The sequence below is a fragment of the Dipteris shenzhenensis genome, chromosome 20 (genome assembly GCF_047967505.1).
Source record: "Dipteris shenzhenensis isolate YYH24624 ecotype China chromosome 20, Dip_SZ_1.0, whole genome shotgun sequence".
Taxonomy (NCBI): Eukaryota; Viridiplantae; Streptophyta; class Polypodiopsida; order Gleicheniales; family Dipteridaceae; genus Dipteris; species Dipteris shenzhenensis.
The window spans coordinates 11,579,458-11,606,159 of NC_141615.1; the positions used below are offsets into that span (position 1 = coordinate 11,579,458).

General features: G+C 44.2%; 1 protein-coding gene across 1 annotated transcript; it reads right to left on the reverse strand.

The window, feature by feature from the left end:
- Positions 1–821: 821 nt before the first annotated feature.
- On the reverse strand, positions 822–26,306 carry LOC147889282 (uncharacterized). The gene is made up of 2 exons (XM_087391799.1): positions 25,857–26,306; positions 822–930 (listed from the first exon to the last, which is right to left on the reverse strand). The coding sequence occupies exons 1-2, from the start codon at positions 26,198–26,200 to the stop codon at positions 915–917; spliced, it is 360 nt and encodes a 119-aa protein (XP_087247925.1). The 5' UTR covers positions 26,201–26,306; the 3' UTR covers positions 822–914.
- Between the last annotated feature and the right edge of the window lie 396 nt (positions 26,307–26,702).

The window sequence follows — 26,702 nt, forward strand, 5'->3', positions numbered from 1 at the left end:
GAATGACAATGAAAGTTTGAAGGACAATGAAGAAGGATAATGTGGCGATTAAAACTGAGTTGAATATGTTATCCGCATTAAAGGTGGTTCTTTTAAGAAAACTCTTAGAGAGTTGTCGTAATAAGTGTATAGACATCATTTTAAAAGATAATCCTGACTACCCTATAGCCTTTTGTAATGATGTAATAAAAAATTCAGAGATCATGACACTGCTTGAGGGATACGAGTTGGGGAAAGAATTAAGAGCAATCCGATATGGGACCGGCACGGCTCAAAACATGGGTGGCTTTGTAGCCCATGTCATCACGGACGACAAGTCATTGTATGCCGAAGTCGTGTGTTCTAAGGAGGAGGAGAGAGAGCAGTTAATAGATGTGTATAGATTTGTATTTGAGAATAATGACCCAGAACAAACCTATACAAATCTACTAACTGCTCTCTCCTCCTCCTCCTTGGAACACACGACTTCGGCATACAATGACTTGTCCTCCGTGATGACATGGACTGTAAAGCCATCCATGTTTTGAGCCATGCCGATCCCATATCGGGTCTCTTAATCCTTTTCCCAACCCGTATCTCTCAAGCACTGTCATGAACTCTGGATGTTTTATTACATCATTCCAAAAGGCTACAAGGTAGCCAGGATTATCTTTTAAAATGATGTCTATATACTTATTACGACAACTTTCTAAGAGTTTCCTTAAAAAAACCACCTTTAATGTGGATAACATATTCAATTCAGTTTTAATCGCCACATTATCATTCTTCAATTCTTCATTGTCATTCTTCAAACTTTCGTTGTCCTTCAAATTTTCATTGTCCTTAATTGCTTCGTTTTGTACCTTCAATTCAGCATTCTATTTTTTAATAATGGAATATTGTCTTTCAACAGCTGACACCTTGTCCAACAGGAGTTATAAAAGTTTAGAACTGCACAGGTAATCAAAGAGACAAAATTAAATAACGGTGCAGACACTAACAGACATTCACCAACGCCCCACGCACAACTCACAACCCATAAATCTTTTCCATGAAATCATTACTGTAGGCACTACAAAAGATCGCAGCCTATTATAAGATTATATGAGGTCTTATGCCATGCGCAAGTCAAAGTAAACAGTCATAGTCAACGTTGTAAACATTCACAAACAGCCAGAAATGTCTCCCTTTAAAAAAAAATAAAAAAAACACACTTCGACACGCCATCATGCAAACGAGCCATGCTCCGATGCTTACTTGCTAACACAGAGGTCGCAGCCTATAGCATGAGGGCTTGTGCCATGCGTAGGCCAACCATATCCTGCAGCTAACAATGCTCCACACATAGACAACACATAGAGACACACATAAGGATAAACTATAGTCTGTATACAGACATTCAAAAACAGCCTGCAATGCCAGCACAGCAGGCCGCAACCTATTAAATTGCATGAGCACCATCATGCAAGACGCACTCTTGCAACACAGAAGGTTGCTGCATGAGCTGGTGCCATGCGAAAAATAAACAGCCATAGTTGGTAGTGCAGATAGTCACAAACTGCCAGTAATGATGCCTCACCAACATACAAAATCCCCCGTCTCTTTCCTAAAACCACCATTCCGCTTTATCTAAAACCCGTTGTTCCATTTACCAAAACCCGAGATACAATCCATCAAAGGTATCACACACTACACAAACACAACCCACAAAAACCATCGTCTGTGGTGCAGACCGTCAAAGAGCCAGCAATGCCACACAAAGCACTGTTTTCACACACACAAATACGAATGCATGCACACATGTACACCATCATGCAAATTAATCCAACACACTCTTGCCAGCATAAAATGTCTCATGGGATCTATAAGATTGCATAAGAGCTCAAGCCATTCGCAAGCCAAAGTAAGCAACCTTTTCTTTAGTCTCCAGACGTTCACAAACAGCCAATGGCAATGCACACATAACCCACAATTTTTTTCCCCTGATCCTAAGCCACTGTTCTAAGCCCTAGATACAGGCCACCAAAATTAACACACACGACAAAGACCCAATAAACCAGAAGTAGCATACACCGTCAGCATTCCAACTATTCACAAACAACCAAACAACACAACACAAAACCCCCAATCCTTTTCCTGAAACCAACATCCTGTTTTATCTAAAACCCACTGTTCCATTTAACAAAACCCAAGACACAATACACAAAACTAGCACACAGACAAAACCCACCAAAGCCATAGTCTGTAGCGCACACATCCACCGTAATGAAACAATCTGAAAACAACTCAAAATCTAAACAAACACATACAACCCAGGCACATACATGCACACTAAAAACTATTTCGATCTGAAATAATCATACCAAGATGAGCCTAAAGAGCCATTAATTTCTGCAGTAATCACGCCAAGGTGATCCTACAAATGGAATGCAATTTGTGAAAATGGAGATGCAGTTAGCTGGCCTAGAAGAAATACAGAAACATCGTGCAAGTAAGCCGTGGCTATTCTTGCCATTACTACAGGCACTACAGAAGGTCGCAACCTAGTATAAGATTGCATGAGGACTTGTGCCATATAACAGCCAGCGATGCCCCCCCTCCCAAAAGCATGCGCGTGTGTACCATCATGCAGACTAGCCATGCTCTAATGCGCACTTGCTAGAACACAAGGTCGCAGCCTATGAGATTGCATGAAGAAGACTTGCGCCATGCGCAAGCCAACCATAGCCTGCAGGCTGCAGCTACCAATGCCCCACACACATGCCCACCATCATGCAATGAAGCCAAGCTTGGACATACTCCTGCCGTCACAAAAGGTCGCAAACTATAAGTTGCATGAGAGCTTGTGCCATGTGGAGGACAAACCATAGTCTGCGTGCAGACATTCAAGCCACAAACACACCAACACCATCGTGCAAACAAGCCTTGCAAGCACAGAAGGTCGCAGACTACTACATTGCATAAGCACCATCATGCAAGATACACTCTTGCAGTACAAAAGGTTGCTGCATGAGGGCTTGTGCCATGTGCAGATCAACGTAAACAACCATAGTCGGTAGTGCAGATAGTCACAAACAACCAGTAATGCCTTGCCCACACACAAAACTTTCTTGAAATCACCATTCCGTTTATCTGAAACCCACTGTTCCATTTACCAAAACCCGAGACACAATCCATCAACCCTAGCACACACTACACAGACACAACCCACAAAATCCATCGTCTGTGGTACAGACTTCCGTCAAAGAGTCGGAAATGCCACACAAACACAAAGCACAGTTTTCACACGCACACGCACACGCAAGCATGCACACATGTACACCACCATGCAAATTAAACCATGCTTCCACACACTCTTGCCAGCATAAAATGTCCCATGGGGCCTATAAAATTGCATAAGGGATCATCCCATGCGCAAGCAAAAGTAAGAAGTCTTTTCTTTAGTCTGCAGACATTCAGAAACAACCAGCAATGCCAAAGCAGACACAACCCACAATTTCTTCCCCTTGAACCTAAGCAATCTTTTCTTTAGTCTGTAGACATTCACAAACAGCCAGCAATGTCAACGCAGACACAACCCACAATTTTTTTTCCCTGAACTTAAGCCACTTTCTAAACCCTAGACATAGGCCACCAAAATTGCCACACCCCACACAGACACAATAAACCAAAATAGCATACACTGTGAGCATTGCAGATATTCATGAACGGCCAAATAACCAGACATACAACCCCCAGTCCTTTTCCTGAAACCAACATTCTGTTTATCTAAAACCCGCTATTGCATTTACCAAAACCCAAGACACAATCCACAAAAACTAGCACACACCACACAGAAAAAACCCACCAAAGCCATAGTCTGCGATGCAGACATCCGCCACAGAGCTGGTAATACCACACAAACACACACACAAACTACCATTTCCCATGCAAATAAGCCATGCTCCTACACACTCTTGCCAGCATAGAATGTCCCAACCTATAAGATTGCATGAGGGTCGTGCCATGTGCAAGCAGCCATAGTCTGCAAAGGGTCAGCGATGCCATACACATGCACGCACGAAACACACACACACAATTATATTTGCTTGACCTGGAGCCACCCAAGACGAAATCCACCAATATTAGCACACAGCACACACACCCAATAAACTAAAACTAGCATACACCAGAGAGAGCCGCCAAAATTAGCACACAGGCTCCATAAATCGAAACTAGCATACACCATAGAGAGTCACACAGACACAATCAAGTAAAAAAGAGAGAAAAGAAGAGAGAGAGAAGGACGGTACCTCCTGGCACTGGTGCTAGGCTATGCATACAGAAGGTTTGATACCTTGTCCAGCAGGGTCTACGAACTGCAGCAGAAAATGAAAGAGGCCAAATTTAAACAACGGTACAGACACTAGCAAACATCCACTTCTATGAAATCATTGTTCTGAGAAGGGGAAAAGGACTCAAAATATGAGGCCAACTTGAAAGAGCAATGAAACAATTTGAAAACAACTCAAGCTAAACAAATGAATACACATATACCAGGCATGTGCGCGCACACACACACTATGGAGTCATCACCATCTGCGATAATCATGCCAAGCTGAACCCAAAAATAAAAGTTCAACAGCGTATCTAAAACTCATGAACTGCTGCAGGCAATTAAGGAGGCCAAAATAGACAGCAGTTTAGACATAACAAAAATCCAACAACTTTAACAAATATCTAATACTGTCCCACACACAACCCACAATTTTTTTCTGAGACCATTGTTTTAAGAAGGTTGAAAAGGCCACCATAATTGAAAACCACTCAATCTAAACAAACAAACACATATGCCACAGCCGAAGTAAATAGCAGTGCAGACTTTAACAAACATCCAACGAGAAAGGCTCAAAATGTGGAGCCACCGTAATCAAACAATCTGAAAACAACTCAAATATAAAAAAACAAACACATACACCACAAGCACATACATGCACACAAAGCAATGCCACACAAACACAAAGCACTGTTTCCACACACACACGCACACGCACACGCACACGCATATGCACGCACGCAAACGTGTACACCATCATGCAAATTAAGCCATGTTCCCACACACTCTTGCCAGCATAAAATGTCTCATGGGACCTATAAGATTGCATAAGGGATCATGCCATGCTCAAGCCAAAGTAGGCAGTCTTTTCTTTAGTCTGCAGACATTCACAAACAGCCAGCAATGCGAAGCAGACACAACCCACAGTTCTTTTCTGCTGAACTTAAACCTCTGTTCTAAACCCTAGACAGGCCACCAAAATTACCACACACCACGTAGACCCAATAAACCAAAACTAGCATACACCGTCAGCACTGCAAATATTCACAAACACAACCAGACACACAACCCCCAGTCCTTTTCTTGAGACCAACATTTTGTTTATCTAAACCCCACACTTCCGTTTAACACACAATCGACCAAAACTAGCACACACCACACATACAAAACCCACCAAAGCCATAGTCTCTTGCCAGCACAAAATGTCCCAACCTATAAGAGTTCATAAGGGTCGTGCCATGCGCACAACCCACAACCCATAAATTTGAGAAGGGGAAAAGGACTCAAAATGTGAGGCCAACTTGAAAGAGCAATGAAACAATTTGAAAACAACTCAAGCTAAACAAATAAACACACATATACCGGGCATGCGCACGCACACACACACTGCGGACAATCACGCCAAGCTGAACCCATAAATGAAAGTCCAACAGCGTATCTAAAACTCGTGAGCTGCTGGAGGCAATTAAGGAGACCAAAGTAGACAGCAGTCCAGACATTTTTAAAAAACCAACCACCTTAACAAACATCTAGCACTATCCCACACACAACCCAGAAGTTTTTGTCTGAAACCATTGTTTTGAGGAGGGGGAAAAGACTCAAAATGTGAGGCCACCATGCTTGAAAACCTCTCAATCTAAACAAACAAACACATACACCACAGGGCCGAAGTAAATAGCAGTGCAGACATTAACAAACATCCAGCAATGTCCCACACACAACCCACAACCGACTTTTTTTTCCTGAAACCATTGTTCTGAGAAGGGGGGAAAGACTCAAAATGTGAGGCCATCATAATGAAACAATTTGAAAACAACTCAATCTAAGAAAACAAACATATACACCCATACATGCACACTAAAAGTCATTTCCATGTGCAATAATCATGCGAGATGAGCCTATAGATAGAAGTTCAACAAGGTCTCTAAAACTCCCAAATTGCACAGGCAATTAAAGAGCCCAAAGTAAACAGCAGTGAAGAAATTAACAAAGATCCAGAAATGCCACACACACACACAACCCATAACCCACGATAATCACGCCAAGGTGAACCTACAAACGTGTAGCTAAACTAGCCTACAGCATGCTAGTTTAGGTCTAGTTCAACAGTGTGTAGATCCATAGCTAGTGAGGAGGAGAGAGCATCCTAGTTCAACCTAGAACTAGTCAAGCTCAGCTGTAAATGAGTCATCACAAGATTGCATTAAGAATGAAAAGGCACATAGTACTAAAGAGCCCCCTTTTATAGGTGTGGGCCTGGCATCAATTACAAGTCTACTTATAGGATGGCCCGTGGCAACTTTTCGCTTCCCTTACTAAAAGAACCATTTATTTACAAGCCACTAAAAAGCCCACCATTCTAAAAGCTAGCTAAGTACATTTACCCTTTGTTACAGTCAAAAGAAATTTGCCCTCAAATTTCCAACGGCTATAACAAGGAATTACAATGAAAAGTAACTCGTATCTGGTCAAAACATGTTGTGACAGCAAGTCCAAATGACACAATCATCTCTGATACATGTGGGTCTGCAGCAACAATGATGGGAGTATAGAGAGCATTGCAGTAAGTGCAGGGTTGAGATTCCAGAACATCCATCCATGAGGCTGAAGCTAAAATCTGTCAAGAAATCAGCTGAGCAGATGCAGATACTGCTCTACTATCGATGATGGCTGCCAGGATGATTCATCATCAGGTAAACCCCTCCATTTAATGTAATATTCAATATAAGATATGTTTTTGAGTATCCTGTTCCTGAATCCAATAATTCCTTCATATATGTGCTCATCCATTGGAGGAAGCTCCTCCAAAACCTGATCAGTTAGACTCTTTACAGAAGGGGGCGATTCCCGACTATAAGCCACCTTCACCAATTTTTTGAAACACCTTGTAGGGACCACAATATCTGTGAGCCAATTTAACATTGGTATTCCCCTTCCATATCTGACTTATGAAGTCTGTGAAAAACAAAATCCCCAACTTTAAATTCAAACTCCCTCCTATGAGCATCAGCATAGGTCTTCATGCGTGCTTGTGCTTTCATCATGCGGTCTTTGCACCGTTGAAGTAGGGCTGTCATATGAGCTACATCCTCAATGGCCTGCTGATTGGAAATGGTTCCATCAAGAATACTGGAAGGGATATGAATTTTGTACCAATAGAGTACCTCAAATGGGCTCATCCCTATGGAAGTATGTGCTACTGTTATAACAGAATTCAGCCAAGTGAAGCCATTTATCCCGAGTATCAAAATAATAATTTCTAAGATATTCCTCAAGCCACCTTTTTCAGTTTGGCAATCAGTTTCTGGATGGTCAGCCATGCTTGGGGTGAGGAGAGTGCCCATGGCTTTGAACAATTCTTGCCAAAACTAACCCATTAAATTTAATATCCCCGTCACTTACTAATTCGTGAGGCATGCCATGTAATTTGAATACATGCTTTATGAACTGAGCTGCCATCACAGAAGCTGAGTATTGTATCTTTGTGGGTATAAAATGTGCTGCCTTTGTAAGCCTTATCCATAAACACAAAGATGCTATCACCCCTTTGCTGTCACTGGTAATCCAGTTATAAAGTCCATAGAAATGTGGGTCCACTTCCCCTCGGGGATGTGAAGGGGTTGAAGCAATCCAGCTGGTCTGAGATTTAATTCCCTATTTTGCTGACGGGGTTTGCATGCTTGGACAAATTTATCTCCATAACCCCTTCCATATAAAACTATGTCTGACCTTTTCATAAGTCTTAAATAATCCAATGTGACCAGCCATTGGAGAAGAATGCATCTCCTGAAGGACCCGCAACTAAGAGAAAGAATTATCCACAAGAAAAATCCTCCCTTTATACCACAATAAACCATTAGACAACTTGTAATGAGGATGGTCTTCACATGAAGGATTTTGTAGGTCCTGGAATATGACTGCAGCTTCATTATCTGAGAGATACTCTTCTTGAATACCATGTATCCACTCCTTATACCCCTATGTGATGGAAATCAAAGTGCCTAAATAGAGAGTCAGCCACAATACTTTCCTTTCCTGCCTTATACTCAATATCAAAATCATAATTTTGAACTATAGAAAGCCATCTCCTTTGTTTGGGAGAAAGATTAATTTGTGATACGAAGTAGTTGAGTCTTATGATCTGTCTCTACCTTGAAATGACTGCCCTAGACATAATAGTGTTAAGCAGCTACAATCCCCAATTTAGGGGCAAACATACCAGCAGCCAGCAGGGCCATGCTGTCAGCCAGAATCAGGCCGACCAGCTGGTCTGGCCGACCCAGAACTGGCCGACCAGCTGGCCAGCCAACCGACCAGCTGGCCGACCTCCTGGGTCAGGCCTATAAAAGACTACCTACCCCCTCACTCTCTGTGACTGGACCTGCAGCTGCTCCTCACCTCCTCCTTCCTTTGCTGCAGCCCCTCCTGCTCCAGATCTACTCCTCTGCTCCAGTTCTACCCCAACTCCTCTGTCTCTCTATTCCTCTCCTCCAGATCTAGCCCTGGACCTCCAGCTGCTGCTCCAGATCTGCTCCTTTTCTTCATCATGTTGCTATTCCAGATAGCCTGAAGGTTCCTTCCTCAGAGCATGCTGTTTTCAGCCATTTCCTAGGGCAGCTCCAGCCCTTCATCATCTTCGTCATCATCGAGCTACACGGAGGACTGTGTTTCGCTCCCTCTGCTGCTATCTTTTCTACAATTTCTCTACATGGAATCATCTTTCTGATTCACCTCAGCCACGGTCCTTGAGACACGACGGCTTGAGGTTCTTGTATTCAGTTTTTCATATTACCGACAAGCACTATGTTTTCTGAGTTCCGTTCTTCAGTTGTGTCTGAGTATCGTCTATTTTTGATCGCTCCACTGCAAACCTATCGTTTTCTCTATAAATAGTGCCATGTCTGAAAGGCATGGAGTATGGCCCACATCTCCTGATCATATATGTTGTAAGTGACCTCTTTAGCATCCAACTTTCTACTCTCAAAGGCAATAACTCCATAAAGCTACTTAAGGAATGCACCAATGCCTCTCCCACTTGCATCAGCTGAGGAAAGGGCAATCTTCAATTGCTGGAATCTCTTTTCTGATGTATGGACATAGGGATCCTTGTTGAGTAGGTCAGTGAATGGTGCAGCAATCTTAGCAAAATGCTCAATAAAACTCCTATAAAAGGAAGCAAGACCAAGAAAGCCTCTGAGCTGAGTCACATTTCCTGATCATATATGTTGTAAGTGACCTCTTTAGCATCCAACTTTCTACTCTCAAAGGCAATAACTCCATAAAGCTACTTAAGGAATGCACCAATGCCTCTCCCACTTGCATCAACTGAGGAAAGGGCAATCTTCAATTGCTGGAAACTCGGATGTTTGCTCGGATGATCCGTAGCAAACCATCGGTACCACACCAGATCATTCTAGCAGAGTTCGGCGCCTCACCCCTACAGCTTGATGCGGCTTTTCAGGCTATCACCTACCTCCACAGAGTCAGGGATTTTGGCTCCTCCGCTGACAGTCGCCTCCGCCTACCTTGGTTAGCCCTATCCTCCTCTATGGCCTTATCCGTTGATGGGGACCAGCGATGCTGGTATAGTCGTCTTTCCAGTTGGTTCACCCGACTGGGCCTCGACTTAGACCGGTTGCCTCCTTTTCAGTACAGCCTCAACGCTCCACCATCTCCTCTCTCCCCCACTGACCAGGAGGTCAACCGGCTCATTCGGGCGGATCTGCTCCAACTCCACACCTGGCGGACATGGTTTCTTCACTCCGAGCTTCCTGTGAAGCTCGACTTCTACCGCCGACACTGCCTCCAGATCTCACAGGAGGGCTTCATCACACCTCCGGGTTACACACAACTTCATCTACCACATGCGCTCCGGATCTCCCTCGGTCAGTTTAGGGTCTCGTCACACCAATTACGGATCGAGAGTGGACGCGCAGAGGGTATCCCACGAGAGGACCGCCTTTGCCCACTTTGCGACTTACAGGAGATCGAGTCGGAGGAGCATTTTGCTTTCAGATGTCCTATCTATTATGCCATTCGAGGCCGATACCACTGCCTCTTCCGCAACGGATTCGGCTCCCTCTCACACATGCTACAATTCCCGGATTAGCGGTGCCTTGCCACTTTCTTACATGAGATGACCCGCCACCGAGATACTTCTCTCCGAGCAATGCGACACGAGCAGCACACACAGCGTGAGGATATCCAACGGCCTATCACTGACTTCTTTCAGCCACAGGATACCTCTTCTCAGTCTAGCCGACGACGCGGACATGGGCGAGAGCCAGAGTCACGACAACTGCGTCAGCGGACAGATTCACACATCCAGGTCCATGACATCTCGTCTCTGCTCTCGGCCCGCCCCACTGGGGTTACAGTTGCCCTCATCCACAGGGCCACCCACCGCCCCCGACGACCGAGCTCGACTGGCCGCGTGACGTCAGAGGCCAATCATCTATCGCAGGGTTTTTTCCGACTTCCCATTTGACGGCCCCTCTATGAATGGTCTCTGACGATCACCACCTGCACATGTATACTGTATCTCCCCCCTCTGCCCCACTTTTTTGTGCCCCCCCCTTCTTCTTCTTCGTATCACCTGGAGGTAGACACATATTTTTTGTATCAGGACTAGACACATAGTCCTTCATAACCTCTTTTTTTGTAGAAACGGTTGGTTGGCCCGTTTTGAGACCAGTCTCATAGACCTTCACGGTCTCCCGAAGACTTTAATAAACTTTCTTTCTTTCTTTCTTTCTTTTCTGATGTATGGACATAGGGATCCTTGTTGAGTAGGTCAGTGAATGGTGCAGCAATCTTAGCAAAATGCTCAATAAAACTCCTATAGAAGGAAGCAAGACCAAGAAAGCCTCTGAGCTGAGTCACATTTGCTGGCTGTGTCCATTCCATCATACATTTCACTTTATTGGGATCCATTGCTGCCCACATCATGTCCTAAATATTCCACCTGTATAGCCATGAAGGTACACTTACTAGGCTCCTGCTTCACATGAGACAGATTCTCCTCCCTAGACTTGCTGTAGATGAGTTATCATCAAAAAACACCAATACAGATTTGTAGAGGTAAGGCTGCAAGATTTTGTTCATAAGGGCTTGGAAAGTGGCTGGGGCATTGGTGAGGCAAAATGCCATCACCCCTTTCAATTCGAAAAGCTGTCTGGGGTTCATCCTACTCTCTCATCCTTACCTAATGATAACCTGGCCTAAGGTCTATCTTGGTGTGAAGTATTGGGCTCCCTTCAATTCTTCCAAGAGATTATCAACTCTAGGGATGGGAAACCTGTTCTTTATAGTTATCTTGTTGAGATCTCTGTGATCAATACACATCATGTAGCATCTATCTTTCTTTTTCACCAAAAGGACAGGTGAGGCAAAGGGGGATTGGCATGGGAGATGAAGTCTCTATCCAGCCACCTCCTCTCTCTCCAATTTTAACAACCTGTAGGGAGCTTTATTGACTGGTTTAGAGCCTGGCTCAAGAGTGATGGAGTGGTCGATGTCCCTTTGAGGTGGGAGATGATGGGGCAGATCAGCAAACACATCTGAATATTGCTGTAACAGCTCCTGCATGTCATGATCTTCAACCCACGCATCCTTTGTGCCTTCTCAGATTTAGAAAGAAGAAGGGCATAGACTGCGCACATATTTTTGAGGTCCCTTGCCACTTAACTTAGGCGGTTCATGACCCTTCAAAAGTACCTCCTTACCTTTGTGGAAGAACCTCATAAACATGTGATTGAAATCCATAGTAATCTCTACAAGAGCTCTCAGCTATTCACATCCAAGTACAATGTCTATTTGTCACATCCATATTTTATATGCCGTGACCCCATTGTGAGCATGAGCTATATAAGTCAGTCTCTCAGCCCCGGGTCAAGTCAGAAATCAAGTCCTTGTTCACTAGTACCCACTGGAGAACAGTAAGTTAGTGTTTCTGTCTTAGGGTTCTAGATAGGTCTAGGTCTCAACCTAGGATAGGAGCCCCCAAAGGGCTGGACCAAGTGAGCTCCCATCAACGGAGAATGGATGGGGAAGGGCTGTCTTTATAGGCTGCTGCCCTGTGCCCCTCCCTAGGCAGCAAACCATGGGGATAAGAGCCCAACCAGCCAGCCAAATTAGCCGACCAGCTGGTCAGCCTGTTTGGGGCTGGTTGGCTCACACCACAGCCCCCTATATGAAGAGGGGGCTGCAGCCCTCATTTCTCATTCAGCTCCAGCCTCTTCCAGCCCTCCAGTGCAGCCCCTGTGCACCTCCAGAGATCCCTGCACAGCAGCAAGTATTAGCAGTGCAGATCAGCCTCAAAGGGAGGAAGTACATGCAGCACTACAACAAGGGTTTGGACCAGCAAACTGAAGAAGGTTTGGTGTCTGTTTCAGCAGCTCTTTTGCAGTTTCTTTTACAGTTTACTCAGCTCAATTCACAGCTCTTATCACTCAGTCTTCACTCAGTTTCTCAGCTCATATCTCAGCTCTCTCTTAGCTTCCATTACTCTCAGATTTCCATCTTCCATTCATCTCTCACACTCATGCAGGCCTGGGGACAGCACAAGCCTCTTCAATAGCCTTACACAGTGGTCCACATGGCAGCGTGGTCTTGCTCGAGATTTGGGTTGCTTCTCAGGAATTTGTGGGTCAGCTCTCCGTATAGAAGGGTCATCCTCAGACTTGTCTCCCGAGCTCTCTAAAGGAGTGTCAGTTGTATTCTTTTGTAGTTCTCCAAGATATAAAGTAAATTCAGTGGGTACAGGGACCCAATCTAGTGTCGTCTACATTTTCTCTCTAAATATACTCTCTCTATCTCTTATGGTGCATACACATACGCCTCGCAAAAAGGTGTAAAGGTCTTGCTGCGCATTACACGATCGTTCACCGTTGCATGTTACATTGGTATCAGAGCTTCGGTCTATAATCCGCTTGACTACCGCGAGTCCATGCTCTTGTTGAGATCCGAAAAGGACACACAGGCTAGTATCATGGGGCAGCATAGAGAAGAAGAGCAGAGCTTCGACTACCATGAAGAAAAAGAAAGTACGCAGGATGGTAAGCACGAGCACTCGGCCATTTTGCAGTTTATTCATCAATTTGTAGCTCATTTTCCATTAGCTCGTATTCAGGACGAACAAGACAAAGTCCACCTAGCCGCCCCTCATCTGACCAGTGAAGCGGTGACCTGATGGCAGCATTGGTCTAAAACTTGTACGAATCCGACCACACAAGTCACTAGTTTTAAGTGGGATACGTTTGTGACCGACCTCAAAGCTTGGTTTCTGCACCCTCAATACTTGCTGAATTAGGAAGACAAGTTTTCTCGTCTAGCCCAAAATGGTCTGTCGGTATTAACCTATAGTAATAAGTTGATTACCCTAGCCCAGCAGTTAGGCGTGTCCAAGACCAACAAGCTTAAGCAATTCATTAGGGGGTTGGACTCTAACATTCGATTCCATATCCGGAATTTGGACCTGCTCACCCTGCTTTGGAGGGCGTGCGAGTCTTGCTAATGGCATATCACGAATGGAATGCAACCTGTGAAAATGGAGATGCAGTTAGGTGGCCTAGAAATGGAATGCAACCTGTGAAAATGGAGATGCAATTACGTGGCCTAGAAGAAATAGAGAAACATCATGCAAATAAGCCACGGCTATTCTTGCCATTATTGCAGGCACTACAAAAGGTCGCAGCCTATTATAAGATTGCTTTAGGACTTGTGCCATGTCCATGCCAGAGTAAATAGTCGTAGTCAGCGTTGTAGACATTCGCAAACAACTAGCAATGGCCCCCCCAAAAAAACACACACAAGCGCATACCATCATGCAAACTAGCCATGCTCACGCTCACGCTCACTCACACACACACACCCTATCATGCAAAGAAACCAAGCTTGAACATACTCCTGCCGGCACAAAAGGTCGCAAACTATAAAAAGCATGAGAGCTTGTGCCGCCATGTGGAGGGCCTACAGCTGAGCTGGAATTTCTTGGCATTGTTGACCGTGTAATGAAAGAAGGGAATGCCCTTCTCTCGGTGCCCTTCATTGCTTTATGTTTTGACTTTTTGTGGCTAGATAATAAAAATATTGACATTGATTCTAAAAAGAAAAGATACAAAAGGTAGGAAGTGTTGAACATGTTTGCTCTTGGATAGATTTTCTTAGATAATCTTCGTCACAATAGGTGATTCTTTGTTTCAACAAATTATAAGAATCACTTCTTGTGCTCTTTTTAGCAAACTTTTATCTTTTCACTTCTGAATTTGAGTTTATGTAACGTCTTATATCTATCAATACATGCCCTATCATTCTAATAAGCTTAGCCAGGTTAGGCACTATATAGAGATTGAAACTACACTATGTTGTCTCTTTAGGGATGAGTTTGGGAATGTTCCTGGATTCATCTAGGTATATATTAGCCAGGTTAGGCATTTTATAAAGGATTTATTTGTACCAGATATTTCTGACTTTCAAGACTTTATGTACAAAGATGATTGTGCTTTTGGAGAAGGAATCTATCCTCGTGACTCTTGTGAACTGAACTGCACTTCAAGAGGGGATTCTTGTGTTTTCTTAGATCTTAGACTTTCTCAATCTACCGTAGGATTAGAGATTGATATATATGATAAACGTGAACAACCTGAATATAGTGGTTTACACATTATAAAAATGCCTCACATTGACTCAAACATTTCTGATTTGGTCGTTTTTCTTTAAGTTTCAAAAGAGAGTTTGATTGAGTGTGCATGTGCTTTCTAAGTTGGGAATTTAATTTTGCATCTTTGTAGGAAGTGTAAGAGATTCATTTAGTCTTTAATGCTTTAAATAATTCCTTCATTCTGTAAATTCTTTCTTTCACTCATATATATATATATATATATATATATATATATATATATATATATAGAGAGAGAGAGAGAGAGAGAGAGAGAGAGAGAGATTTATTCTTGTTTTTTGGTCGATTTTTTATCTTGATTTGCTTGTTTAATTTTGCGTGGTCACCTTCTTCCTTTCTTTGTTTTCTTTCTCTTTTGTTTATTTGACGTATTTTAGTAAGATTGGGTTTGCCCAAGAGACTCTGTGGGTCTTTAGGAACCCAATATAGCTGCTTATACTTGGGCACCGATGACAACATAAGTGTTGCTTTACTTGCTAAGTCTGTCTTCCTTTTGTTTTTTCAAAAAAGTTTTATTCTCTCTTTTTTCTTCTCTTATTTTCTTTGTAGATTTTTGGGCTTTAGAACAACAATAAATTTAAATTTGTACAGTTGGATATATTATAGTCTTAAAAAGGTATATTACCTGGCTGTTTGTGACTATCTATACTACCAACTATGGCTGTTTACTTTGGCCTGCACATGGCACAAGCCCTCATGCAGCAACCTTCTGTGCTGCAAGAGTGCGTCTAGGCATGGTTTATTTGCACGATGGTGCTCATGCAATCTAGTAGGCTGTGACCTTTGTGCTGGCAAGGCTTATTTGCACAATGGTGTGTGTGGGATTGCGGGCTGTTTTTGAATGTCTGCACGTAGACTATTGCTGTTTAATTTGGGTTGGAGGCCTACCAGAGCTCCTCATTGGGAGAACTTTCAGATTTCTGCTGACTTGCAGAAATTTTTTTAGCAGAGGCTCTGGAAATCCCATCGGAATAGAAAAATCACTCTCTTCTTTTGGCTTTCTATTCATGGTGGGATAGCAGTGAACCTTTGGAGGTCCAGGTTTGGAGCTGACCCTTCTTGCCCTCGTTGCCTTTCTGCTTTGGAGACAATACAGCACTACCTTTGGGATTGCAGAGAGGCGAGAATCATATGGAAGGGGATGGCAAGACTTTTCAGCACTTTTATTCGCCTACCCTTCTATATGACCTGGGGATCAGTGGCTTGGCTCACTCTTTCAGGGCCCCAGGTATTTTATGAGTGACTTGACTCCTCTTGGGCTCTTCACATCCGACGACACCTTGTGGAGTCGTGCTCTCTTGAGGATGTTCCGGCCACTCTCTTCAGGGCTCCTCATTCCTCGGTTGACTCTCCGTGGGAGGTCTTAGCTAGCATTGTAGCATGGCACATTTGGAGAGCCAGATGCATTGAGGCTTTGGAGGGTTCTCAGGTTCACCCTTCTCAGATCTTGGCTAGTACTTGGACAGATACGGTACACACTCTGATGGCCATTTGGGCGACCATGCAGGGATCATCTCGAGCAGCCTCCTCCAGAAGAGTTACTTTTCTCAGAGATTGGAGAGATTCTCCCTTCTTTGTTGAGACTTCTACAGGGTTTAGTCGGCATTTTCAACCTCAGCCTTGGTTTCTTTCTACCTCATTCCTCTGAGGTGTTTTTATTACATGCTTAGCATGTTGTATTTCCGCATAGAGCTTGCTCTAGCGAGTTTCTTTCTTACTTAATAGAAGTCTCTTTTTTGCCCCCCCAAAAAAAAAACATAAAGCTGTTTTCTCAACTTTTAGCACTTTGCATCTATCTTTGTCCCATAATTGGCTGGAGCAAGTGGATGCACTAAAATGAGAACCAAGAGAACTGAGCGTAACACTGTTCCTTTTGCAGAGCCATATCACGACATCCATCAACACATAGAGACGCACATGCACCACAGATAGCTACTTTAATTATTTGGGGAATCAGAACTATGACACAAAAGGATGTTGAATTGTCAAATCTCGGCTTAAAACTTCAGCCATTAGCTTTTTTATTCTAAACTTCAGAGCTTCCAGCTCGATCTTTGTATAAAGCGTAGTAAAATCACAAGTTTGAAGGAGAATAGGAGACTCTTTTCCTGAATGCTTCGAGAGGAATTAAAAAATTTTACAACAGGAATCACTCCTATTGAGTCATTTAAAATCCAGCTTAAATGTGAGGGGACATCTGCCTCTTTTAATAAGTCCCTCCAAAGTTCATGGACATAGGCAAGATGGCTTTGACGCAGCAGCTTAGCCATTTAGAGACATCTGTCAAAGTAGTCTCACACGCAGCTGCAATAAATATTGGCTTTTTTGGAGTTTTGTGAAACTTCCAAGCAGCACAAAGAAAAGGGATACTTGGATTGCAAACAAACCCTGAAGACGAGTCGGAGAAGAACTGCATCTCTTGCTCGTCTCGCTGCCATGAAGCTTTCCCCTCTCCACCTTACCTTCGCCTCACCTTCTCCCTCACCTCACCTCCTCTACGCCTCTCTTTCTCCCTCTCCGGCTGCCACACTCCTTGCTCCCCGTCTCTCATTCCTTCAAAATTTTCCTTTGGGAGGTCCAAGCCGCTAAGCGACCAGCTGCAGTATAGGGTGCAGCCCTCCCTTGGTTCCTTTCGTGAGATGTGGTAGCAGAGGGTGGCTCCCTCGGAGTCTCTTGGGCAAATCCAATCTTAATAAAATACGTCAAATAAACAAAAGAGAAAGAAAACAAGAAAGGAAGAAGGCAACTATGCAAAAATAAACAAGCAAATCAAGAAACAAAATTGACCAAAAAACAAGAATAAATCTCTCTCTCTCTCTCTCTCATTATTTACGAATGAAAGAAAGAATTTACAGAATAAGGAATTATTTAAAGCATTAAAGACTAAATGAACCTCTTACACTTCCTACAAAGATGCAAAATTAAATTCCTAACTTAGAAAGCACATGCATACTCAATCAAACACTCTTTTGGAAATGTTTGAGTCCATGTGAGGCATTTTTATAATGTGTAAACCACTATTTTCAGGTTGTTCACGTCTATCATATATAATCCCCTCTTGAAGTGCATTTCAGTTCACAAGAGTCACGAGGATAGATTACTTCTCCAAAAGCACAATCATCTTTGTACATAAAGTCTTGAAAGTCGGGAATATCTGGTACAAATAAATCCTCTATAAAATGCCTAACCTGGCCAAGCTTATTAGAATGATAGGGCAGGTATTGATAGATATAAGACCTTGCATAAACTCAAATTCATAAGTGAAAAGATAAAAGTTTGCTAAAAAGACAACACAAGAAGTGATTCTTATAGTTTGTTGAAACAAAGAATCACCCATTGTGACGAAGATTATCTAAGAAAATCTATCCAAGAGCAAACATGTTCAACACTCCTACCTTTTGTATCTTTTCTTTTTAGAATTGATGTCATTATTTTTATTATCTAGCCACAAAAAGTCAAAACATAAAGCTGTTTTCTCAACTTTTAGCACTTTGCATCTATCTTTGTCCCATAATTGGCTGGAGCAAGTGAATGCACTGAAATCAGAACCAAGAGAACTGAGCGTAACAATCAACCTTTCGCAGAGCCATTATTCAGCAACTAAGCAATCCCCGATTTATGGGGCAATCAAACAGCTCACAGGCCAGCCAAAAGGCCAGCCATCTCAGCCAAACAAGTGGCCAGAAAGTCCAGCTGGTCTGGCCGACCAGAACTGGCTGACCAGTTGGCCGACCAGCTGGCAGGCCCACCGACCAGCTGGCCGACCAGCTAGGTCTGGCCTATAAAAGGCATCTGCCCCCACACTCCTTCGGACAGGACAGGACCTGCAGCTGCTCCTCTTCTCCACCATCCTTTGCTGCAGCCCCGCCTGCTCCATCTACCTCTCCTCTTCAGATCTGCTCCTCTCTGCCTCCTCTCTGCCTTCTCTCTGCCTCTCCTTCCTGCCTCCTGGCTGCTCCATCTTCTCCTCCAGATCTGCTCCCATCCTGCTCCAGATCTGCTCATCTGCTCCAGATCTGCCCCATCCTGCTCCAGATCTGCCCCTCTGCTTCTTCTGCTCCAGATCTGCCCCATCCTGCTCCAGATCTGCCCCTTTGCTTCTTCTGCTCCAGATCTGCCCCTCCTGCTCCAGATCTGCTCCTTTTCTTCATCATGTTGCTATTCCAGATAGCCTGAAGGTTCCTCAAAGCATGCTGCTTTTCAGCCATTTCCTAGGGCAGCTCTAGCCCTTCATCTTCTTCATCATCGAGCTACACGGAGGACTGCGCTTCGCTCCCTCTACTGCTATCTTTTCTACAGTTTCTCTACATGGAATCATCTTTCTGATTCACCTCAGCCACGGTCCTTAAGACACGACGGCTTGAGGTTCTTGTATTCAATTTTTCATATTACTGACAGGCACTATGTTTTCTGAGTTCCGTTCTTCAGTTGTGTCTGAGTATTGTCTATTTTCTGATCGCTCCACTGCAAACCCTATCGTTTCTCTATATGGTATCAGAGCCATGGTGAGCTAAAGACCCCAGATCTCTGGTGATCTAAAGATCTTGCTTCTTCATGGAGGCCATAGGTACAGGGAAGATCACTCCTATGAACATATCAGTTTCCTCTTCATTCCGCTGAGCACTAAGGGAGAGAACTCCATCCTCTACTCCCATCCCTCCCTCCCTTTCAGAACTCCATCTTCTACTTCCATCCCTCCCTCCCTTTCAGAACTCCATCTTCTACTCCCATCCCTACCTCCCTATTCGGTTTCCGGCTTGACACTCCCCATTCCTTCGAAAGAGGGGGTCATGATTCTTCACCGCTACCACCATTGGCATCGACTTCCAAGATCTACAAGTTCTCCCTAGGCGAGACCCTTTCTGTTCAAATGTGTCTAGACGACTGTTGTTTCGAATCTTCTACCTGCATGGAGGCAGGGATAGACTCCTCTCTCCCGAGGTCCAAGATCGAACACACACTGGCTCACTGTTCAGCTCCGACCTCTCTGGATTATCAGTACTGCCACGACAAATTTGTTCTTTACCTTTGCTCTTTCCTCCACCTTTCGGCGATGAGAGGGGGTGGCTTATTCTCTCAAGCTTCACAGTGTTCTTATTTCTATCTGGTATCATACGTGTAACTCCGACACTTGAAGAAGTGAACAATTCCCTTGCAAGGGCACTCCTCTTGTGATCTTCTATTGGGCATTTCACAGGGATAGCCAACACCACCATCGACATCCCTACACGAAGCTCCAAGCACACACTATTTGCCCCTCCAAATTGGCAATTGAGAGGGGGTATTCAGCAACTAAGCAATCCCCAATTTATGGGGCAATCAAACAGCTCACAGGCCAGCCAAAAGGCCAGCCATCTCAGCCAAACAAGTGGCCAGAAAGTCCAGCTGGTCTGGCCGACCAGAACTGGCTGACCAGTTGGCCGACCAGCTGGCAGGGCCACCGACCAGCTGGCCGACCAGCTAGGTCTGGCCTATAAAAGGCATCTGCCCCCACACTCCTTTGGACAGGACAGGACCTGCAGCTGCTCCTCTTCTCCACCATCCTTTGCTGCAGCCCCGCCTGCTCCATCTACCTCTCCTCTTCAGATCTGCTCCTCTCTGCCTTCTCTCTGCCTCTCCTTCCTGCCTCCTGGCTGCTCCATCTTCTCCTCCAGATCTGCTCCCATCCTGCTCCAGATCTGCTCATCTGCTCATCTGCTCCTTCTCCAGATCTGCCCCATCCTGCGCCAGATCTGCCCCTCTGCTTCTTCTGCTCCAGATCTGCCCCTCCTGCTCCAAATCTGCTCCTTTCTTCATCATGTTGCTATTCCAGATAGCCTAAAGGTTCCTTCCTCAGAGCATGCTGGTTTTCAGCCATTTCCTAGGGCAGCTCTAGCCCTTCATCTTCTTCATCATCGAGCTAAACGGAGGACTGCGCTTCGCTGCCTCTACTTGGAATCATCTTTCTGACTCACCTCAGCCACGGTCCTTAAGACACGACGGCTTGAGGTTCTTGTATTCAGTTTTTCATATTACTGACAGGCACTATGTTTTCTGAGTTCCGTTCTTCAGTTGTGTCTGAGTATTGTCTATTTTCTGATCGCTCCACTGCAAACCCTATCGTTTCTCTATAGCCATTTCACGACATCCATCGACACACAGAGACGCACATCCACCCCAGATAGCTACTTTAATTATTTGGGGAATCATAACTGTGAAACAAAAGGATGTCGAATCGTCAAATCTCAGCTTCAAACTTTAGTAAGATTGTCCCAGTACTAGAGAGCGTTTGGCGCAAGCTCCTATATCGGAGCTCGGCCACACTCTCCCTCGGCAGTAGAGCTCTTTTTGTCAACCAGGTTTTACTCGCTACACCCCGGTACATTGCATCCTGCTGGTGCTTCCACAAGGGTTGCATGGGGCAGCTCAGAAGACTAGTGATCAACTTTCTCTTGGCCGGTTCGGACATCACCCGGAACACCAGGGCTAGAGTGGCGTGGCAGACGGTTATCCTTCCACAGTCTTCGAGGGGATTGGGTATATAGACCCGAAGATGCATAGTCGGCCCTCCTAGGCAAGCAAATGGTTCGAACTGGCAGCAGGCTTACAGGTGGATTTTCTCGGAGGCACCACGCACAAGGAGAGGATCCCCCTTCATGAGGAGTTTCACCAGGGTGTGACGCAGGGTTTCAGGAGGACTCACCCGGGCCAGCCCTTCCTGCAGGGAGGAGTTTGAGAGGCAGCCTATTCTCTGACACCCGAAGGTCAGGGACGCACACAGTCGAATGCTCGGTCAGGAAACGCACATCAGACGGGCACAGTGGGACAACGGCCTAGCGAGATCCTATGGGTCTTGGAGCTGGCTCTCCAGGGATACAGAGGCCATAACACAGTCACTCTCATACCTGCGAGGCTAGGGCATACCCATAGCTGAGATTGACTCAGGGATCCCGGAGTCATGGTGGGAGGGGTTTCACAGCCCCTGGACCCCTCACTGCTTGGACTGTCGGTGCTCACGAACAAGGGTACCTCTGCGGGTCCGCTTGTTCAGAGAGCACTTGGGCTTCATTCGCTGCAGATTCTACAAGGGGACCTTCTACAAACTTAGTCAGAGCGAGAGACGGATCAGCTGGCAACCTTGGAGGATATAGAGTGGTAGAGGACTAGGGTGGTTGGCCGCTTGGGCAGAGTTTGGCATATTGATCGGATCACGGTCCGAGCAGTTTGGCGTCTCTGGTTGTGGGAAGGAAGGGGCAGACCACATCCAGTGGGGCCCAGAAGAGTGGTACTGGCCAGTGAGGTTGGGACACTGAGACATGATGTCGAAGGTACCATTCTTTTCTTACACGACTTGCATTGGTAGACACATCCAGCTACAGGCAACAGCATGGACCCCATGGAGGGAGTGGCACTGGCTAGAGCATGAGGTTCCTAGGAAGGTGGTAAGCCACTTTTGGCTACGACTATGGTCTAGCCTTCGGCCACCAAAGATCTCCTACTTCTTCTGGATGGTAGCCCACGGGGGCTTACCAATCGACCCCTAGCTAGGGTTGATGGTAGGTGTGCCCGCTATGAGGGAGTTAGAGACGATCCCACACTGCCTTTGGAGTTGTTCCATGGCACATAGCATTTTGGACGGCAATAAGTTTTGGCAAATGAGTTTACTTCTCTCAAAATACATTCTAAGTAAAACTTTTTGCATATAAAAACAAAGTTATTGGAACATTTGTCCATCTAAGAAACTTCTTTAGAAAGATGGTTACTTTGCTTTGAGCAATTAATTGAAGGGACTTCTTCTAGTTTCAAAGCAACAAAGCAAACTTTGAGATTCCCTTATCAATAGCTTTTAAAAGGCAAAGTGTACGATCGAAATGAAAAGGTCTCTTAAGTTACTAGAAAGCAAAATTGAAGAGTTGTGACTACATGTCCTAAATCAACATCAATAAAGCTTTGGAATCTCTTAGCTTTTAAAAAAGCAAGGTTTTCTAAGGATAGAAGATTTTGAATGCTCTGAAAGCCTTTTACTTATCTCTCCATGGTTGAAAGCCTTTTGTCCTAAAGTTTTTACATACTTCCAAGCTACTACTAGATGTTTCCAAATTCTTCTCACATAATGAGAGAGAGAATCCATTACTTCAAGGGACTTCAAATATACCTTTGTAAGACTAGAATAAGTCCAATCATACAAATTTAGATTTTGTGTTGATCTAAAGACCAAAAATCTACACAGAAAATAAAATAGAAAATGAAAGAGAAGAAAAAAGAGATAAACAAAAACTTTTGTGAAAAACAAAAGGAAGACATACTTAGCAAGCAAAGCAACACTTATGTCGTCATCAGTGCCCAAGCATAAGCAGCTATACTGGGTTTATAAGGACCCGCAGAGTCTCTTGGGCAAACCCAGTGCTTACTAAAATACGCCAAATAAACAAAAGAGAAAGAAAACAAGAAATAAAGAAGAAAGGAAGAAGGTGACTAAGCAAAAATAAACAAGCAGGTCAAGAAACAAAATCTTTCAAAAAACTGGAATAATCTCTCTCTCTCTCTCTCTCTATGTCTCTCTCTCACACACACACACACATTTAGATTCCTAACTTAGAAAGCACATGCATGCTCAATCAAACTCTCTTTTGAAACTAAAAGAAAAACAGGCTATTCAGCTCCCCGCGTTTTGTTTTCAACTTATGTTCAATCATTCTAAACATACCTAAGGCCGATATACCATAAATAAAAGACTTCATATCTAAGATTGTGCGTACTTTTTTCATTATTTTCCTTGGATTATACCTCTTGTGTAATAGTAAAGTGATCAAATTACTATATTGAGTGATTAAAAACTCCTTAGTTGTACAAAGGCGGGAAAATCTATGGAATTGGGAAGAAATGACTCCATATTTTGCCAAGTCAGAAATGACTTCAAAATTGAGTTCAAGCCTACCTCGTCAAGAAAAGGACAAGTAAAAATAGAAATCAAGAGTTGTTTATTTAGATAGAGTTTTTTGCATTGAAAGGAAGCTTTTAATTTTAAGAAGCGATCCAACGAAGTTTTGAGTTGTATATAATGGAGCTTATTTAGATTCAAATCCTCGAAAGAGAAGTTTTCCAAGGTGTGTTGAAGTTTGAAAAGAACTCTGACATTATATTTTTCAAAAACTTGTATTGAAAAAAGACCCAGAGACATTAGTCTATCTAGGTAAAGTCGTCTTCTTTTATAGTCTCAAGAAGCAAAAACTCTTGGAGCTGAGGAAGTTAAAGGAACTGAAAGAGGAGGAAGAGGAAGTGAGGGACGATCAACATGTGAGATTGCAGGAGAGCTAGGACAATCCCATAAATAACTTTAGGTTTCCATACAAGGGTAGGCATATGACTATGTTGATAAAGAGGAATGTTAAAGGACTTGATATGAGTTCTCCACATCATAGGGTTCTTTTTAGACGTTCTTATATTCTTACGATGAGTTGATTTTCCTTCCAAATTAAAACCTCTTGGGAAGAAAGTGTGTAAAGTTCTCGTCCAAAACAATTCACGAGGTCAAGTAGCCTTGTAAAAATCCCTAGCATTATTAAAATGGCCCTCTATATGCTCAATAGCAAAGTAACGAAAGAATGAAACCAGATTTTGCCATTGCCGCACATAAGGTTTCGAATTCTCAATCAAGGAATTCTTCTTGTGAACTTTTCTAGCTTCCCTAACATGTTCTTGAAAACGAATAAAGGCCGTCCAATAGGTTTGTCCTACATAAAGCATATTACTACTATGTATGTTATAGACAACATAAATTACTTTTGTGGCATGAATAGGACTAACAGGACAAACAACCAGTAATGTCTCACCCACACACAAAACCCCCAGTCTCTTTCCTGAAACCACCATTCCATTTATCTGAAATCCACGGTTCCAGTTACCAAATCCCGAGACACAATCCATCACACCTAGCATATACCACACAGACACAACCCACAAAAGCCATCGTCTGTGGCGCAGACATCCATCAAACAACCGGCATTGTTAGTCTGCCACACAAACACAAAGCATAGTTTCCACACACTCACACATGCATACACACATGTACACCATCATGCAAATTAAGCCATGCTCCCACACACTCTTGCCAGCATAAAATGTCCTATGGGGCCTATAAGATTGCATAAGGGCTCATGCCATGTGCAAGCCAAACTAAGAAGCCTTTTCTTTAGTCTGCACACATTCACAAAACAGCGAGCATTGCCAACACACAACCCACAATTTTGTCCCCCTGAACCTAAGCCACTGTTCTTAACCCGAGACACAGGCCACCAAAATTAGCACACACCACACAGACCCAATAAAACAAAATTAGCATACATCGTCACATTGCAGATATTCAAAACAGCCAAACAACCACACACAACCCCCTTATCTAAATCCACTGTTCCGTCTACCAAAACTCAAGCCACAATCCACCAAAACTAGCACACACCACACAGACAAAACCCACCAAAGCCATAGTCTGTGGTGCAGACATCCGCCTAAGAGCCGGCACACACTCACACACACACAAAAACCACCGTTTCCATGCTCCGACACACTCTTGCCAGCATAGAATGTCCCACCTTATAAGATTGCATGAGGGTAGTGCCATCCGCAAGCCAAAGTATGCAGCCATAGTGTGCAAACGCCCAGCAATGCAACACACACGCACGTGCGCGCACATAACCCACGATTATTTTTTTCCTGACCTCACACCACTATTCTAAACCCACCAAAATTAGCACACAGAACCAACAAACCAAAACTAGCATACACCAAACAGAGCCGCCAAAATTAGCTCACGGCACATAGACTCGATAGCATACACCACAGACACGCGCGCAGACACAATCCAGTTACAAAGAGGGAAAAGAAGAGAAAGAGAAGGGCCGGTACCTGCTGGCATTGGTGTTGGGCTGTGCAGGCGGAGGGGGGTCAATGTGGTCGGCAAGACGGTTCAGGAGGTCGCCAGAAGGCAAATTGTACATGGCCGTGTACTTTGAAGCCATAACGTACAACAGGTCCTTCTTCTCCACCCCCTGCAAGGGGGTGAAGATGATCAGGCCACCCTTGTCTAAGAAAGGTGCCGCAGGTTTGTCCATGTCCTCGAGCCGTTCAACGATGGGCTCCATCAAAACACTGTTCGGAATGCCGTGGGAGGCAAAGAAGGCTTCTCTGTGCCGTCTGAAATCTTCGTCAAAGAGAATCTCTGCAAGAGAGCTTAAAAGAGGCATGGCCATGAGCTCAAGATCTCGCAATAGGCGAACTTGGGGCGCACGAAGCGTTGAAAACTCTTCGAACTGACCTCGTATATCATTGTACTGACCTATTGTAGTTTGGGAAAGAAGTCTGTTACCCAATTTAGAAGGTCCTTGGGAATCGGAAAGGGCGTCGATAACACTCAAGGCTCAAGCACTCGCACACTGTCTCAAGGCGCTTGGGTTAGGTGCACCCGCCTCTCCCCCCCACGCTGTGGAAGGTTGAATGCCAGATTCGTCGCGCATTCACAAGCTTATCACGGCATTCGTCCCCATAACTAGGAAATGAACCCAAATATGCTACATTTCTGAAGCTTCACTCTCAACCTTTGGACATTAGCGATTATAAATGTTTGTCTCTTTCTCGAAAAGGACACAGCCTCGTATTGTCCGGGTGGAGCACCTACAACGCTAGGATTTGGCAACTAGAAAATCGGGCTGGACATGGGAACGTAGAAGACCTGAGCATTTTTTGGCAGATTTG

Bases quoted from the DNA above. Each gene is read 5' to 3' on its own strand.
- LOC147889282 (XM_087391799.1), bottom strand. From the start codon at position 26,200: ATGGCCATGCCTCTTTTAAGCTCTCTTGCAGAGATTCTCTTTGACGAA.